The 16,467-nt window shown below is 39.1% G+C and overlaps 1 protein-coding gene across 1 annotated transcript in view; it reads left to right on the top strand.

The window, feature by feature from the left end:
* Window positions 1-855: 855 nt before the first annotated feature.
* LOC115522826 (protein SET-like) overlaps window positions 856-16,467 on the top strand; it is a 37,140-nt gene continuing 21,528 nt past the window's right edge. Inside the window, 1 exon segment of the mRNA XM_030328430.1 lies at window positions 856-961. Within this exon segment, the coding sequence (XP_030184290.1) occupies window positions 856-961 (106 nt within the window).

Genomic DNA, 16,467 nt, shown 5'->3' with positions numbered 1-16,467 from the left:
TGAGATCCACCTCGTGGCTTATGGTCAGTAAAAAGCCCCCTTTCACAGTGTAGTTGAATTGTAGGACAGAGGCCAACTTGTGGAAGAAAGAAAAAACAATGCTAAATAATCCCTGTCTTCACTGAGGAACAGGATCCTATTCTCATGCTATTTGGACTTGGAAAATCATCAAGACATTGGAACGACTAATTTGAGGATACAGTCAAGAAAATATTATACAAATTGCCCCTTAAAAATAGAAGATAGAAAGTGTGTCCTTTTCACACTGTGTCCCTTTTCAAGTGGCTTGTGGTGTTATGAAGTTCAATAACCATTTGCATTATTCAGACACTGGAATAACTGGATGTGATCATTTAAACTATGAGTGATAGGGCCCTGCCTTCCTAACTAGACAATAGTGCTGTTTGAACTGGCAGTTAATCAGTTTAAAAGTGACTTATCGGTAATGTACAATATGACTAATTTAGCAGCTAAGCAGTTTCATTGTGATCTTGGTGTCAGTGGAATTTCTGTCACCTATCCAACAGTTAAGTCATATTGCATAATTGTTGGGTGACATCACCATGCTGCAAGATTACTGGCTGAAGAAATGAAAAAAAAGTTTCCTGGACTGTCAGCCTTTCCGGTATCTGAACGAACGACTTGTGCTGTTCCTGCAGTACAGCTGGAGAGGAAAGTAAAAATGCGAGTTGAAGTGGCTGGCTTTTGGTTTGTCATTGAAAACCACAGTCTGTAGCACATGGTATGATTCTCCAACATGCCTAATTATGAGGTCTCTTCCCTTTATGTGGGACTTCACAGTGCCAGTCATTAAGGTAAAGGGTGGGAGAGTTGAGACAATGGCACTCTCGGGTAATGAGGGCATTTAATTTTTCTGAGAACCTTACGGTCTTCTCTTTGGAGAGAATGGTTTTAAGAATGCAGCTTGCCATCTCCTACACACACAGACCCCGAAAAGATGGTCAGCTGGGACCCTGTTGAAAACCTTTTATGGTTAATAGCCTGGCTTATTTCCAAGGGAACTGGTAGTTCGGGTTAATCAGCACAGAACACATAAACTTTAAGTTCATTTCATTAAATATCAAGCTTTAAAATGACCCACATAAAACGAGAGCTATGGCTGCTTGGACTTTATAATGCTGACGGCTAGCATTTATTGTATACTATGCATCAGCACTAAACACTTTACATATAAGAATTTATTTCATCTTATGAAGTAGATACTATTATTATCCCCAATTTACAGATGAGGGAATGGAGACTCTGGGATCATACAATTGTTAAAGAGTCGAACAAGGATCTGAACCCCGGGTAGTTCAGCACTAGAGCACACAGTCTTAACTGTTGCCCTCCGCTGCATCTTTTTAACAACAACAATAATTACTGCTACTTCTACCTGCTGAATGCCTTTTAGGTGCCAGGCACTGTGCTATAACTCTGAGATACAGGCTAAACTACTATTATCCCCCATTGACAGACGAGGAAAGTGAATCGCAGAGAAAGTAAGTTACACAGAGAGTAGCTAATGCAAAGAGGATTCAAACCCAGACAGTACAGATCCAGACTCCATGCTGTTAGCCACCATGCAAGACTGCTTTCCATAGTTAATATTTATTGAATACCTACTAATGTGTAGTCCTTACAACAATCCTGTGATTCCTGTGATCCGCAATAACACCTGCGCTGTGGGTATTATTAACCCCAATTTATGGATGAGAAAACTGAGGCTATAAGACATTGGGTAACCTGCCAGCTTCTAAGTAGCAGAGCCAGAATTCTTCCAAGTCCATTGGACTCCACCATCCCACACTACCGTCTTCAATTCTGATGCAGGGAGACAAACATGCCAGGTAAAGGGCTGGAATCTCAGGACTCACTGAGCGTGAGGAGTAGTATCTTGGTGTGGGCATCTCCAGAGGATGGGGCCTGCTAAAGAGAAGCCAGAAAGGCCCTGAGAATCAGCAGTGTTCTGATGAAGAGGCATCCTTCCCTACGTGCCCTCTCCCCATTTGTGGATTCTGGGTAATCTGAATGTGGTCAGACTCCCCTCTCTCCCTTAAATTCCTTTTCTCTTTTCGTTCTCCTATTTCCAAAACTGCACTTCTCTGCCCTCCTTTGGTTAGTTCAGAACTTTGCACATGCTCAGTTCTCTTGCCTTGTAAGGGTTTCCTCCCCACCCCCAAGCCTCCTTTCCTTTTGTAGCACATATTCACTTCTGTGGAATGTGGCCACCCATAAGCATGACACACATTTTCAAAAGGCTTTAGAAATGAATGTGATTAGTGAATTTAATTTTGTTAAAGGGGAAGTGTATCAACAAGGGACTCATGTAACTTATTATTTATACAGTATTGGTGTCCTACCTTCAAGAGTGTAATAATTTAAAAAACCTAAAATCACAACAAAGGCAAAAAGAAACAGACTAAAGAACAAAAGATTGAAAAATGGTGTGAATATTACAGAAGTATTTACCCTCAAGTGTTCAAGGGTAAAGAGTTCTTTTTAAATGTTATTCTACGGAAGAAAATCAAATGTATCCATTCATCTAAAGAATATTTACTTTGAAAAAAGAAGAATATTTATTTTGGGGAAGTAGAGATTAAAATATGTATGATATATCCTGCATGTACCTAAATACTTAAAGAACAAACTCAGATGCTATAAGAGTGAAACAATTATAAGATAGGGTTGGTCTAATAAGGAAGTGAACTCTCTGGAAGGAATGATCTAGAGAAACTTCTTGAAGGTGCAGATACTCAGCTGGAACTAGAAGAACTGGTAGAATAAGAATAGGTTGGTTTTAGGAGTTAAGGAAAGGACAGTCCATGTAGGGAAGTAGTGTGAGGCAGAAGGACGACGCGAAGGTTTAAGGCTGTAAATCCTTCTCTAAGGTACATGGCTATTAAGTAATATGAGACTTTTCAATAAAAATCTACAGGGATGGCCAGATATTTGTTCTGCTTTTCCACCAGAGAGCAGGATGTAATGGAAAAGCATGTCTCATCCCAAAATTAGAAAAGGGAAAAGCTCAACATTTTGATGTGCTATGAGCTGGCCATCCCCTGAACAAATGAATCTCCCTTTAATGAAGATAGGAGAAGACTCAGTGTTCTGAACCCAGAAGGTGTGTTCATCTAAAACTCACCCTGATAATTCTCAGTGGACAGGGAGCCTACTGCTGGGTCACCTGACCTTATTAGTGACCTCAGGTCAAGTATCCTGTCTCCCCTGATCTAAGTCCATATTCCTGAAAAATTGTAAGGTCCTTCAATTAGAGAAGGGTGACTAATGCATCGGGAACCTCTCTCAAGTACTTTTCATGTTCCTAATCAGTGTCTGGAGGTGACTTTATTATAGCAAAGACTGCCTTAAGATAAATAAGTTCATTTTGGTTCTTTAATCACTAAGTGCTTTGGGATATGGTCCAGAAGAGGTAAATCCCTTCCTTCCTTCCTTCCTTCCTTCCTTCCTTCCTTCCTTCCTTCCTTTTAGACATTGAATACTTGTGCCTACTGTGTCTATCAGCCTCTAAAATGGCTCCCAATGATCCCTGCCTCCTGGTATGCGTGGTCTGTCTGATGCTGTTCCACATTTATCAGGGTAGCTCTCTGTGTGACCAATAGACCACAGCAAAAGTGTTGGTATGTCACTTCTGAGATAGTTTATTGAAAAAAAAAATTGTAGCTTCTGCCATGCTTTCTCTCTTGGACCACTTGCTCTGGAGAAAGCCAGCTGCCACATCATGAGGAGAGTCCGTGACCTATGAAGAGGCCCTTGTGGTGAAGCACTGAGGCCCTCTGCAAACAGCTGGACCAGAACTGAGGCCTTTTGTCAATAGCTATGTGAGCAAGCCCTCTTGGAAACAGATTCACCAGCCCCAATCAAGCCATTGGATGACTGCAGCCCTGCCTGACACCTTGATTTGAATCTTATAAGACCCTGAGACAGAATACTTCCTTCTAAGCTGCTCTTGGGCTTCTGACCTTCAGAAACTATGCTAGATAATACATATTTATTGCTTTAAGTGGCTTTTATTTATTTATTTTATTTATTGCTTTAAGTTTGTATTTATTTAATTTTGATTTGTTTTTTTCACATTGCGATAAATGACTAATATGTCTACCATTTGTTTGTTACTGTGTTAGATGCTGGGAATGAATAGAGGTTGATTTGACCCTCTAGAAGCTAAGGGTACTCAGAGTACCAAGAACAACAACAGATGTCTCAGCACTTACGTACAACATAGTACAACAGATGCGACAAGGGAGATCCCTTACAAAATGCCATAGGAGGCAGGAGACAACAATGAACTCTATTTGGAGAGAAAAGGGTCCCCCAAAAGACAGAAAAACAGACATTTGGAGATTAATCTACAAGAAAACATCAGGATTTTTCCAGCAAAGAAGAGGGAATAGCAAATGCAAAGATCCATTGCATGTCTTAGGGAATGTGTTCTATATAGTTATGGCCAAGGATTCATGTGGGGATTCCTTGCTAGGAAAAATGGATTTCTCCTTAGATGTGAGAAGCCCTTGACAGGGTTTCAGCAGAATGACATGATCAGATATATGTTTTAGACAGACAGCTAGTGTGGGTTTCACCAGAAAGGCCAGGTAGGACTAGGAGAGGGGAGAAATGGAGGCCATATTGAAAACGGTTGCAATTCTTCTCAGCAGCTACCTCTGTTAGAGACTAGTGAGCTTCTGATGTGACTATATCACTCATATATTTTTTTATTGATCCTTTAATTAAGATAATTATGTTTTTACAATAATTTTTTAGTTTTTTGTTTTCATTTTGAAATTTCAGATTTACCAAAAGGTTACAAAACTAGGACAAGGAATTCCAATATACTGTTCCCCCACTTCCTCAAATGTTAACAGCTTATGTAAATAACCACAGTACAATTATTAAAACCAGGACATTACTATAACACTTTAAACCAGTCTACTAAACTTACTCAAATTTCACTAGTTGTCTGATTAATGTGCTTTTTTCTGGTCCAAGATCACATTTCGTTTTTATATCTCTCTAGTCTCCTTAATCTCCTTTAATCTGGAACAATTTCTCGACCTGTCTTTGTCTTGCATGACCTTGATATTACTGAAGAGTACTACCCAGTTATTTTGTAGAACGTTCGTAAACTTGGGTTTAGCTTATCTGATATTTCCCCGTGATTAAATTTAAGTTATGCATTTTTGGCAAGAATACCACAGAAATGATGTTATGTGTCCTCAGTGCATCATATTGGAAGTCACATGATATGTCTCATTATTGTGATGTTAATTTTGATAACTTGGTCAAGGTCGCGTTGCTAAGTTTTTCCACTGTAAAGTTATGATTCTCTTTGTAATTAGTGAGTATCTTGTGAGAAGATACTTTGTGGTTATGCGCATTTTCTGTTTTGTTTTTTTAAATCAAACTTTTGCCCAGGAATTTTGACATCCATTAATGCCCGTAATAACGATTATATTTGGTGCTTGCCAGATGGTGACACTCAAGAGATTTCGAATTGTGTTGTGCGATCGTTTTAAAACATGTACACAAGTTATTTGATACCCCATTTTTCAAGAAAGGAAGCCTAATTCTTCTCTCCTTTTTTTTCAGGCTATATTTAGTGCCTCTCTCCTAATGAATAGAATATGTCAGAAGTGACTTCAAAGACCAGGTCAGAAAGGGCACTGTGATTTCCTCTTTGCCCCTCTCTAAGATCCCTCACTTTGGGAGGAGTCGGCTGCCATGCGTGAAGACATGGAAGCAGCCCTGTGGAGGCCAGCATGAACTTGCAAGGCACAGGAGTGAGCCACCCTAGAAGTGAATCCTCTGCCCCCAGGGAAGCTTTCAGACTGCAGCCCTGGTGAACACCTTGACTGTAACTTCATGAGAAACCCTGAGCCACAACCACCCAGCTAAGGCACTCCTAGATTCCTGACCTACACTAATGAGAGTGCAAGATAATAAATATTTATTGTTTTAAGCCACTAATTTTTGGTATAGTTTGCTCCACTGGAATAAATAATGAATTCATGCTGGCAGGTAGAAAAGAACTCGTGAGCAAAATGTTAAGGAAGAGCAAATGCTAGGAAAGAAAGTGTTCCCCAAAGAGGGAGGGGGGTAGGAAGGCATACTAAAATGATGAGGAGGGGGTGCCTGGTTGGCTCATTTGGTAGAGCAGGTTGAGCATGTGACTCTTGAGCTCTGGGTCATAAGTTCAAGCCCCACATTGGGCATGGAGGTCACTTAAAATAAAAAATTAGGGGCGCCTGGGTGGCTCAGTCGGTTAAGTGTCCAACTTCAGCTCACGTCATGATCTCGCAGTTTGTGAGTTTGAGCCCCGTGTCGGGCTCTGTGCTGACAGCTCAGAGCCTGGAGCCTGCTTCAGATTCTGTGTCTCTCCATCTCTCGGACCCTCCCCTGCTCATGCTCTGTGTCTCTCTGTCTCTCAATAATAAATACACATTAAAAAAATTTTTTTAAATAAAATAAAATTAAAAATCAAAAAATTAAAAAAATCAAAATGATGACGAGATCCTACTTCTCACTTGATAAGCTAAGGTTAAAAAGTCTGATAATACAACGTATAGAGAATTCTCAAACACTGCTGGTCAGGTTGTAAATTGGTGGTCATTTCAGAAAATAGTTTGACATTATCTAATGAAGGTGAAGATACGCATGTTTCCAGATAAGTTATCAGAATCCTACTCCTAGATATACACGCAGCAGAAATAGGCACACATGTACATCAAGAGACACGTACATGAATGCTCAGAGCAGTTTTACTCATAATATCCTGAAACTGGAAACAATCCAAGTATCCATCAACAGTAGAATGTGTAAACAAATTGTGGGACATTCATTCACTAGAATACTGTGTCTAAATAAAAATTAACCAACTGCAGCTACAAGCAATAATGTGGATGAACCTTAAGAACAATGTTGAGTGGATGGGATCCAGGGGAAAGAATTATATACTGCATTTATGGAAAGTTCAAAAGCAGACAAAATCAAACAATTTTTTTAGAGATGCGTACTTAGGTGTTAAGTCCATTAAGCAAAGCAAGAAAAGTGAATGTCATGAAAGTCAGAAGAATGGTTCCTTTAGAGAGGAATGTAGGGGTTGTGACTGGAAAGGGACCGTGGGTAGGGTCTTTCGGAAGTGTTTACAATATATCATTTCTTTTTGTTTTTCCTAAAAATTATTCCTATGGTGGCTTCACTTACATGCAATAAAATTATTGTAATATTGGATATATGTATAATGTAAACTGTGTATTAGTCACCTAGAGGTTGACTGTATAATAACCCGTGAAACTATTCATTTGTATTCTATGCACTATATGGGTCATATTTTACAGTTTAAAAAGTTAAAAATAGAGTTGGAATACAGTCGAGGATCCTGGGAATCAGACTGGATCAAAGGTGATCCAGTTCGTGTGAACTAGCCATTAGGGCTCTGTTAAAAAAAAAAAAAAAAAAAAAAAAAAGAACACTTGTTGGGAAATAAGAATGAAGGTAGCACGCAGTAGGCAAGAAGCTATCTTCCCATCTCATATGTGGAAGCATCACTGTGTGGGCCAGTGGTCAGATCCTGACTGCCGAGGCAGGGCTTCATCCTGGGCAGTGGGACTTAAGAGCTTTTTACCTTGAGAGCAGAAAACAGATGGGCCCAAGAGAAAGCAGGCTTGATGCCGCCAAAGTTATGAAGAAGATGAAGCCTTTGTGTTCCTGCTTGTGCCTCACTTCTCCACACCTTCGTCGGACTCTCAGCTGCCTGCATACTCATGCTCCTTCCTTCCTGTCATATACTCACATCCGAAGCCAAAGCAGGTCTACAGGCCAGCTTTGTTGACTCTTGGTCTAGTCAGGGTATCACACTGGTGGAAGGTATTTGAACCTTAACCTTTATCTCTGATTATGAATGGAAGGTTTTGTGTCCTTTGGTGATATTTCTGTCACCAGTGACTAGTTGTATGAGGTGTATTTTGGGTGAAGTAGGCCTTCCTGCCTCAGACGTAGCACGCTCTTAGCTCTGGTCTGATACGCCCTGGGGAGAGGAGGTGTCAGGGAACTTAAAAAAAATCACCGCAGGTGATTCAGGCATGACAACCTGTATCCTGTATGACAACCCGCCTTCTCTCCACACCCCATCCCTCATTGCGAACCACCTGTTTACAGGAAGGCACTGAGCAGATATCATATCTATTCATTCATTCATTCATTCATTAAACAATTATATCTTGAGCTCTAACTATGTGTCTGGCCTTCACTAGCACTGGTGATTCAGGGTTGAACAAAAACAGGCATGGTTCTTGCCTTCTTAGAATGGTTTAGTACACAAATTAATAAAACCAAGCAGATAAATGTAAAATCACCAGTCAGATAAGTGTTATGAATCTGAGTTTATTTATCAAGAAGAGAGCTGACCAGAAGAGTAGATTAATAATTAGGATTTTCAAATATAAGATGAGGAAATTACATGGAGGAGAATGGCTAGTTATTTTATACCGAGAAAAGACATAAAAAAGACATTAAAAAGGAGGTTTGCTCTGTAACAACTAAAACTGACAAAGATTATTATTACTGATATTTAAGAATCCTGTTTAACTGCTCTAGTAGTTCTCTCAAACTACCTTGAAAAATATTAGGCTGTAAAATAAATATTGTTTAATGTCCAAAAAAACCTACAGGAGGTTTGCTGTAGCATAAAGGATTTAATAGCTCTCATTATCAGAAAGTTTGTTCTGTGCCAGGTGCGATGTTAAGTGATGTATTTAAATATATATATAAGTATATACATATGTATCTACATATACAATAAAAATATGAAATATATATTTATTATATAGTATATATTCATGATTGTGTACATGTATGTACCTATATATCAGTGATTGTATATCTAATAGTGATTATATTTCTATATTAAACATATGTTAGATATATATGTTAATAGAACCTCACAGTACCCTATAGAAAAAAGAAATTAAGAGTCAGCTTAAATAACCTAAGGTTGCACAGCTAATATATGTATTTTAATAACACTTTATTGATACATAATTCACATAGCATAAAATTCACCCTTTCAAAATGCACAATTCAATGGTTTTTAGTACACAGAGTTGTAAATTGCTGCTAATTTTTAGATTATCATCATCACCCCGAAAAGAAACCCTCTGCACCTAAGTTTCATTCCTCATTCTTCCTCCCCCCAGCCCTAATAATCACTAATCTCTGGATGTTCTTTCTCTATAGCTTTGCTTATTCTGGATGTTCTGTAATAATGTAATCACAATATGAGTCTTTTGTGTCTGGCTTCTTAGGGTGATTTTTTTTTTTTAAGATTTTATTTTTAAGTTATCTCTACACCCAACGTGGGGCTTGAACCCACAACCCCGAGATCAAGAGTTGCATGCTCTTTCAACTGAGGCAGCCAGGTGCCCCTAGCATGATTTTTTTTTAATGTTTATTTATTTTTGAGAGAAAGAGAAAGAGAGAGACAGAGTGTGAGTGGGGGAGGGACAGAGAGAGAAACACACACACAGAATCCAAAGTAGGCTCCAGGTTCTGAGCTGTCAGCACAGAGTCTGATGTGGGGCTTGAGCCCACGAACCACAAGATCATGACCTCAGCAGAAGTTCAAAACTTAACCCACTGAGCCACCCAGACACCTCCCACTAGGGTGATTTTTAAATAGCTATTCATGTTGTAGCATATATCAGTACTTCATCTCTCTCTCTTTTTTTAACTTTTATTTATTTTTGAGAGAGAGAGACAGAGTGCTAGTGGGGGAGGAGCAGAGAGAGAGGGAGACACAGAACCCAAACCAGGCTGCAGGCTCTGAGCTGTCAGCACAGAGCCCCATGCGGGGCCTGAACTCACGAGTTGTGAGATCATGACCTGAGCCGAAGTCGGACGCTTAACTGACTGAGCCACCTGGGCCCCCCAGTACTTCATCTCTTTATATTACCAAATAATATTCCACTACCTGGTATATCACATTTCCTTATCCATTTATCAGTTGATGGACATTCGGGTTGTTTCCACCTTTTGGCTATTATGAATAATGCTGCTATGAACATTTGTATACAAGTTTTGTGTGGACATCTGTTTTTCCTTTTTCCTGGGTATAATTTAGGAATGGAATTTCTGGGTCACATGGCAACTGTATTTCAACCTTTTGAGGAATTGCCAGGCTACCACTTTCCATTCCCACCAGCAATGTGTAAGGGTCCTAACTTCTCTGCACCCTCATTCGTACTTGTTATTATCTGTCTTTCTGATGATAACCATTCTAGTAGGTGTGAAATGATATTTCACCGGGAGTTTGGTTTGCATTTCCCTAAGGGCTAATGGTGTTGAACATCTTTTTGTGTGTTTATTGGCAGAATACTATGTATGATAAGCTAAAAAAAAATTATTGTTTAATTTTAATTTTATTTTTTCTATTTTAGAGACAACATGAGCAGGGGAGAAGGGGAAGAGGGAGAGAGAGAGAGAGAGAGAGAGAGAGAGAGAGAATCTTAAGTGGGCTCCACACTCAGTACCGAGCCCGATGTGGGGTTTGATCCCATGACCCTGGGATCATAACCTGAGCCAAGATCAAGAGTTGGATGCTTACCTTACTGAGCTGAGCCACCGGGCGCCCCTATGATAAATTTTTTTAATTTTTTTTTTACATTTATTTATTTTTGAGAGGCAGAGTGAGACAGAGCACGAGGAGAGGAGGGGCAGAGAGAGAAGGAGACACAGAATCTGAAGCAGCCTCCAGGCTCTGAGCAAGCAGTCAGCACAGAGCCTGACACGGGGCTTGAACCCACGAACCGTGAGATCATGACCTGAGCTGAAGTCGGACGCTCAACCGACTGAGCCACCCAGGTGCCCCTATGATAAATTTTTTTAAATGCAAGTTACCAACCCTTATAAAAAGGCATAAAAAGACAATGTACCAAACTGTCGACAGTGGGTATTGCTGAATAATAGAATCATGGGTGATGTTGACTTCTTAAATTTTACCTTCTGCATTGTTAATTTTAATAGCAACAGGCATACATTCCTTTTATAATTAGAAAAACAAAGCACAGTTAATTAAACAAACAAACAAACAAAAACAATCTACAGAGACAGATCATCTCTAACCCTGGAGTGTCAGAGCATTCCCCTAGGCACTGCATTGTCTTCTTCTTGTGTCCAAAAGTGCAGGAAAGTATGGTTAAATGATTTCTGAGCCATGTTTTGGAATGCTTTTCCCCAGGGTGACAATGTTATAAATTGTGGTGAATTTGCAAGGCTAGCCCATTCTGCCACAGATTAGGTACAAGCTTCTGAGGCTATCTTGTCAATTTAACGACCAAATTTAAGATTGATTCCAAGGATGTATGTGTTCTATTGCTAAGATGCTCAGATTTTCAAATGTATCCTTATAATTATTAGACAATTGACTAGACAAGTAAATACAACGAATAAATACAAGAGTTTGAGTGTGAATGCGGCATGTTATGGCAATGCATTCAATATTTTTAATTGTCTTTCACCATGGAATGTTTCTTTGATTTCTCACTTGCTATTTGTGTAGCTTATGAAGGCAATTATATTTCTATTTTAGTATCGTGAGAAACAAAATTGATAATGGAATGCATAAACCTTCAGAATATATAATACTTTCTTGTTTTCAAACATTAATTTTTCAGAATATGGAGAAAATAAGCAGTTCTTTGGGAATGGACTTTTTTCACCCCCAGACACTTATCCGGGAGTGAATATTTATGGAATAGATAGAATCCCCCCAAAATAGAAATGTTGTCATATTTTTGTTTATATGTAACACTTATTTATTACAAATGGCATGAAATGCTAATTTAAAACTAACTCTTAAAAATGAGTTCAGAGAAGCTTAGTTTAGAATTAATTTATAGCTTGAACACTGAGGGAATATTTGGGTCAGTTTTGTTATTCACCGAGATTGTTGAAAACTTATATGATGATTATTCTGATTCCATCTGGAGGCAGAAGGTTACTCTCCGTGGAAAAAAACCCCAACAACATCTAAGGTTATTGAAATGCCATGCATATAAGCATCCAAGCTCCATTTGCAATTTGCATATGCATGTGGGGTATGGTGTGTGTACCCACATCACCCTGCTCCCCCACCCCACACACAGTCCTTAGAATTACCTGGAATGTGAATAAATAATATCCCTCCATTCCATGTTAGTCAGTAACATCAGTCAGAGAGACGGTCATTTGTAAGACTCAGTGAGTATCTTGCTAATGATTAGTTTCATACCCTGACTACACCATTCTGGGCCCACAGTGGCTTGCCCACATTCAGACAGTGAGCTAGTGACAGGCTCTATGGAGAACAGAGCACTTCTCTGTCCACAGAATTCCAGGCATCAGGATGAATACATATGCACTGTATACTTTTGAGTATTTTTATATGACTCAGTATAAATGTATACATTCATAGCCTCATGAGCACATGTCTGTAAATATGGAGGTCTCAATAGCTTCATGCATTTTCCTCACTAGCCAGTGAGTTTTTTGGTATATTTTATAAATCCTCTACTATTCCTGGATAGGAAGTACCAAGTTTCTGAGGTTTTAACAAATATCATGTTTCACTTAGCCATGTAGAAATTATCCTAGTATAAGTACTTTAAAAAATGTTTTTGATTTTAAATTTTATTTAAAAATAACATAAGTGATTAATGATCATAGTGGAAACATATAAAATACAGGTAAGAAAAAAAAAATCACACCTGCTCCCACCACCTGGAGATAGTAACAGTCATAATAAATTTGATGTATAATTTTTTACATATAGTTTGATGTAGGATTTTTTCTATGCACCTTTATGCATGCATATAATTTTTCATAAGAATAGATTATCATATAGATGTCTTAAAAAGTTCAAAACCTGCTTCTAAAATTTAATATACCATCCATACTTTTTCATTTCCAATATAATATTTAATGGCTGTAAGCCAAAGGGATTCTAGTTAACATGGTACTGGGAATTCCTTGCCCCAAAGCACTCAGCCTCCTCCAGGGCCTTGCCTCCTAAGAGAGTGGGCTGCACCATTGTGCAATCAAAAGGCAGCCAAGGGGCAGCTATCTTAGGTGGCTAGATGTCCATGTAAGTGTGAGTGAGTGTGTGTGTTGTGTGCGTGGCATTTCACAGTGTGGAACAAAGCTGGGGTAGAAAGAGGGGTAGACTATAGGCCAGGGGCCACGGACTAAGGGCCAAGGTCTGGGATTGGATATCTCCATACTACCATTGAAAATTCTAAATTTCATTCTAGCTTCCAGATAATTATGAAGATATTTTTCAAGGTAAAAAGATAGAATATATTTAATTGAATAGTTTCTTAGATTACTTTTGTAACTTCAAAATATTTTGTTTATGGTAGGTATGTGATACTCCATTTGTATTCCTAGGTGGGCCCCCAAAATGTTAGGAGCAGGCCTGAATATATATATTCTATGACTTCTACTTTCTAGAATGCATATTTTGTTTTGTCTGTTTAATTTAATTTAAATTTTCCTTATGGATGAAATGGAGTAGAACATAAAAGTGCTCATTTATTGACAAGTTAAAATTCAGCTTAATATATTTATTCAAACTTTACCATACTTCACACTCCACTTAACATAGGGACAAGAGGTAAAAATACACAGCCAGACTGTTACGGAGCTCACAATATCCTAGAGATCTCAGACATGTGAAATGATTACTCCATGTGGTGATAAGTACATCATTCAAGTGTAGACATGGGTACAGAAGCCACAGAAGGAAAAGAGGGAAAATCTGTAGGTCAGGATTCTGGGATCAGTTAATTAACCTGGTCAACTTGTAACCTCACAGAACTCTTAAAAAGGCTGTAGAAACCCTCTCATCCAAGATAAGTGTTATAAACTTTCTAAGTAGTTTAAAGTTTTTAAAGTTTTGATAAATTGGTCCCTTGACAAAGTAAGCATTCAGGAATTCACGTTCAGCAAACGACTTTTCACTAATTGGTTTGCTTCCTTGAGGGGAGCTCCATTCAAGCTGGGATATAAAGAATTCACAGAAGTTTGAATGGGAAGGAATGTGGTGCCTTACTGAAGAAAAATGTTCTGTGAAGAAGGAAGAACACATGTGTCACGTTGGAGGCATGGAAAGGAATGGCATGTTCTGAGAACAGTATTTAGAAGCACTAGAGTAAAAAGAGTGAGAGGGTAAGTAAAGTATTCAAAACTAGAGAGAAAGGCAGAGCCATGGTCTGGAGGGTTTTGTGGTCTTGGGCCCCATGGAGTTTTACCCTGTAGGAAATGAAGGCTAAAGTTGAAGAATTCGAAGCCAGGAAATGAGAATATCAGACTGCATTTTAGACAGATCATTATGGCAAAAGTAGAGGGAGAATTGGAAGGGAGGAGTCCAGAAGGAGGGACTACACTGCTGAGAAGGCAGAATACTTCAGGGTCATGATGAAGGCAAGTTCTGGATTCACACTGCCAGGATTCAGCACCTGTTTCTACCACTTAGCACCTGTGTCTTTGGGCATGTTCCTTAGCCCCTCTGTTGACCTGGTTTTCTCATCTGTAAAATGCAAATTATAATAGCTGTGAAGATTAAAGGGAACGATACCTATAAAGTGCTTAGGGCAGGGACTGCTATATAGAGAGCTCTCAATACATGCTAACTACCACTCCCACTAGTAGTTGTAGTTGTTGTAGTAGTAGCAGTAGATGTAAAAAATTGTTATTATTATCTTTCAGTAGTTCAAAAGAAAGATAATGATGGTCTGAACTGGGGTATATGAAGTGGAGATTGTGAGGAGGGATGGGGATAAGAAAGACAAGGAGTGTATTTGACAGGGCTTTTAGTCCATTAAATTCAGGGGTGAGGAAAGAGGAGATCTGTAGCTTGAATGACTGAGTGGAAGATGTTGGTACCAAAAAGGTTTGGGAAGGCAGGTGCAAGGACAAGCTGGGTGGTAGAATATCAGAATATCATGAATTCTGTTTTGGAGATGTTGAGTTTTAGATACTTGTGGGTCATAAAGGTGGAGATGTCCAGAAGGCAGATAGATATGCAGGCTGGAGCTCAGGAAGAAGTAAAGGCTACAGGAGCCAAGTGCAACATAATAGACTTATCAAGAAAGAGCTGCACTGACATATAAATGATTGTTCATTGATTTGGTCCTTGATGCATGGCTTCTGCTAGTATCCAGAAGGGAGGGCACCTTAATGGCTATCTCAGGTTCAACTTTCATCTTTGCTCATCAACCCAATTGGGTAGGGTGTCTTTACCCTGAGACCCTTTGTTAAGGACTGAATATTTATGCCCCCCTCCCAATTCACATATTGAAGTACTAACCCCTCAACTACCTAAAATATGCTTGTATGCAGCGTTTGCTGTTTTCTCCTGTGGGTTGGCCCTTCTTTCACATTAATAATGTACATCTTCCAGATAGAGGCAGCTGGAGGGCAGGCCCTTCATCGTACTTATGGTAGCATTTCCTGCAGGGCAGTGTTTCACCCAGGTAGATGTTTAGTAAACATTTGATGACCCTGAGGTCAGCTTGGAAAGACTCAAGATCATGCCACACTTTATGTGAAGAGGGTCACAGAGAAGGTGCTTAGTGCAGGGTATGAGGCAGAAACCTGGGGTAAATCAAGACTGGAGTTTAGGTGGAAACAGGATGGTCTCAGCATGAAATTAAGAGATTACCAAGAAAAGACAGTTTCCCAAAGATCAATGGGAAGAATGAAATGGCCAATGTGTCCAACATGAGGCATATTTTTCATGAGCATTTTGCACTATGCAAACCATTGTATAAGATTACACTGTGGCTTATCTATTTCAAATTGATTTGAAAAATCATTATAGTTTTTGAGTTAGGATTTTTCTAAAGCAAATGAATTTAAGGGTTAAAATCAACAATGGTTCATGCCTCTAATAGTTTCATGTTTTTCTGTTTCAAGAAGAACAACCAACCAACCGAACAAACAATCCAACGACAGTTTCCCTCCAAAGAAATGAAAAAAACAAAACAAAACAAAACAAAATAGATTTTGTTTACTGCATTTCAAACTCTCATCAACTTTACTGGGAATCATTTAAAGTTGACTGAATGTTCTTAAGCCAAGTCTTGGGGGTGATGCTGTGATTCTGTGTATTCTGTGTGGGATGCCAAATGTGTGCTGGCAATCATGGTAGGAAATACAGGGAACTTGCCCCAAATGTGTCAAGACACTCCTCTGCTCCTCTGTGAGGAAGAGAGAAGTGGGAATATATATATATATATATATATATATTTTTTTTTTTTTTTTTTTTTTTCCTGGAGCATCTTCCATTACCATCTTGCTAATCTCTTGAGTGCTCCTGGAAGCAGGGACTTTCTAGCAGTGTCCTCTCTGAAGCCAAACAGTATAGAAGATGAGAGTAGAGTATATTTGTGCCGACCTATCCACCTAAGAGAAACC

This window comes from Lynx canadensis, chromosome C2 (assembly GCF_007474595.2).
Source record: "Lynx canadensis isolate LIC74 chromosome C2, mLynCan4.pri.v2, whole genome shotgun sequence".
NCBI lineage: Eukaryota > Metazoa > Chordata > Mammalia > Carnivora > Felidae > Lynx > Lynx canadensis.
The sequence above is the reverse complement of the archived record's forward strand: the minus strand, read 5'-3'. Positions and strand labels throughout refer to the sequence as shown.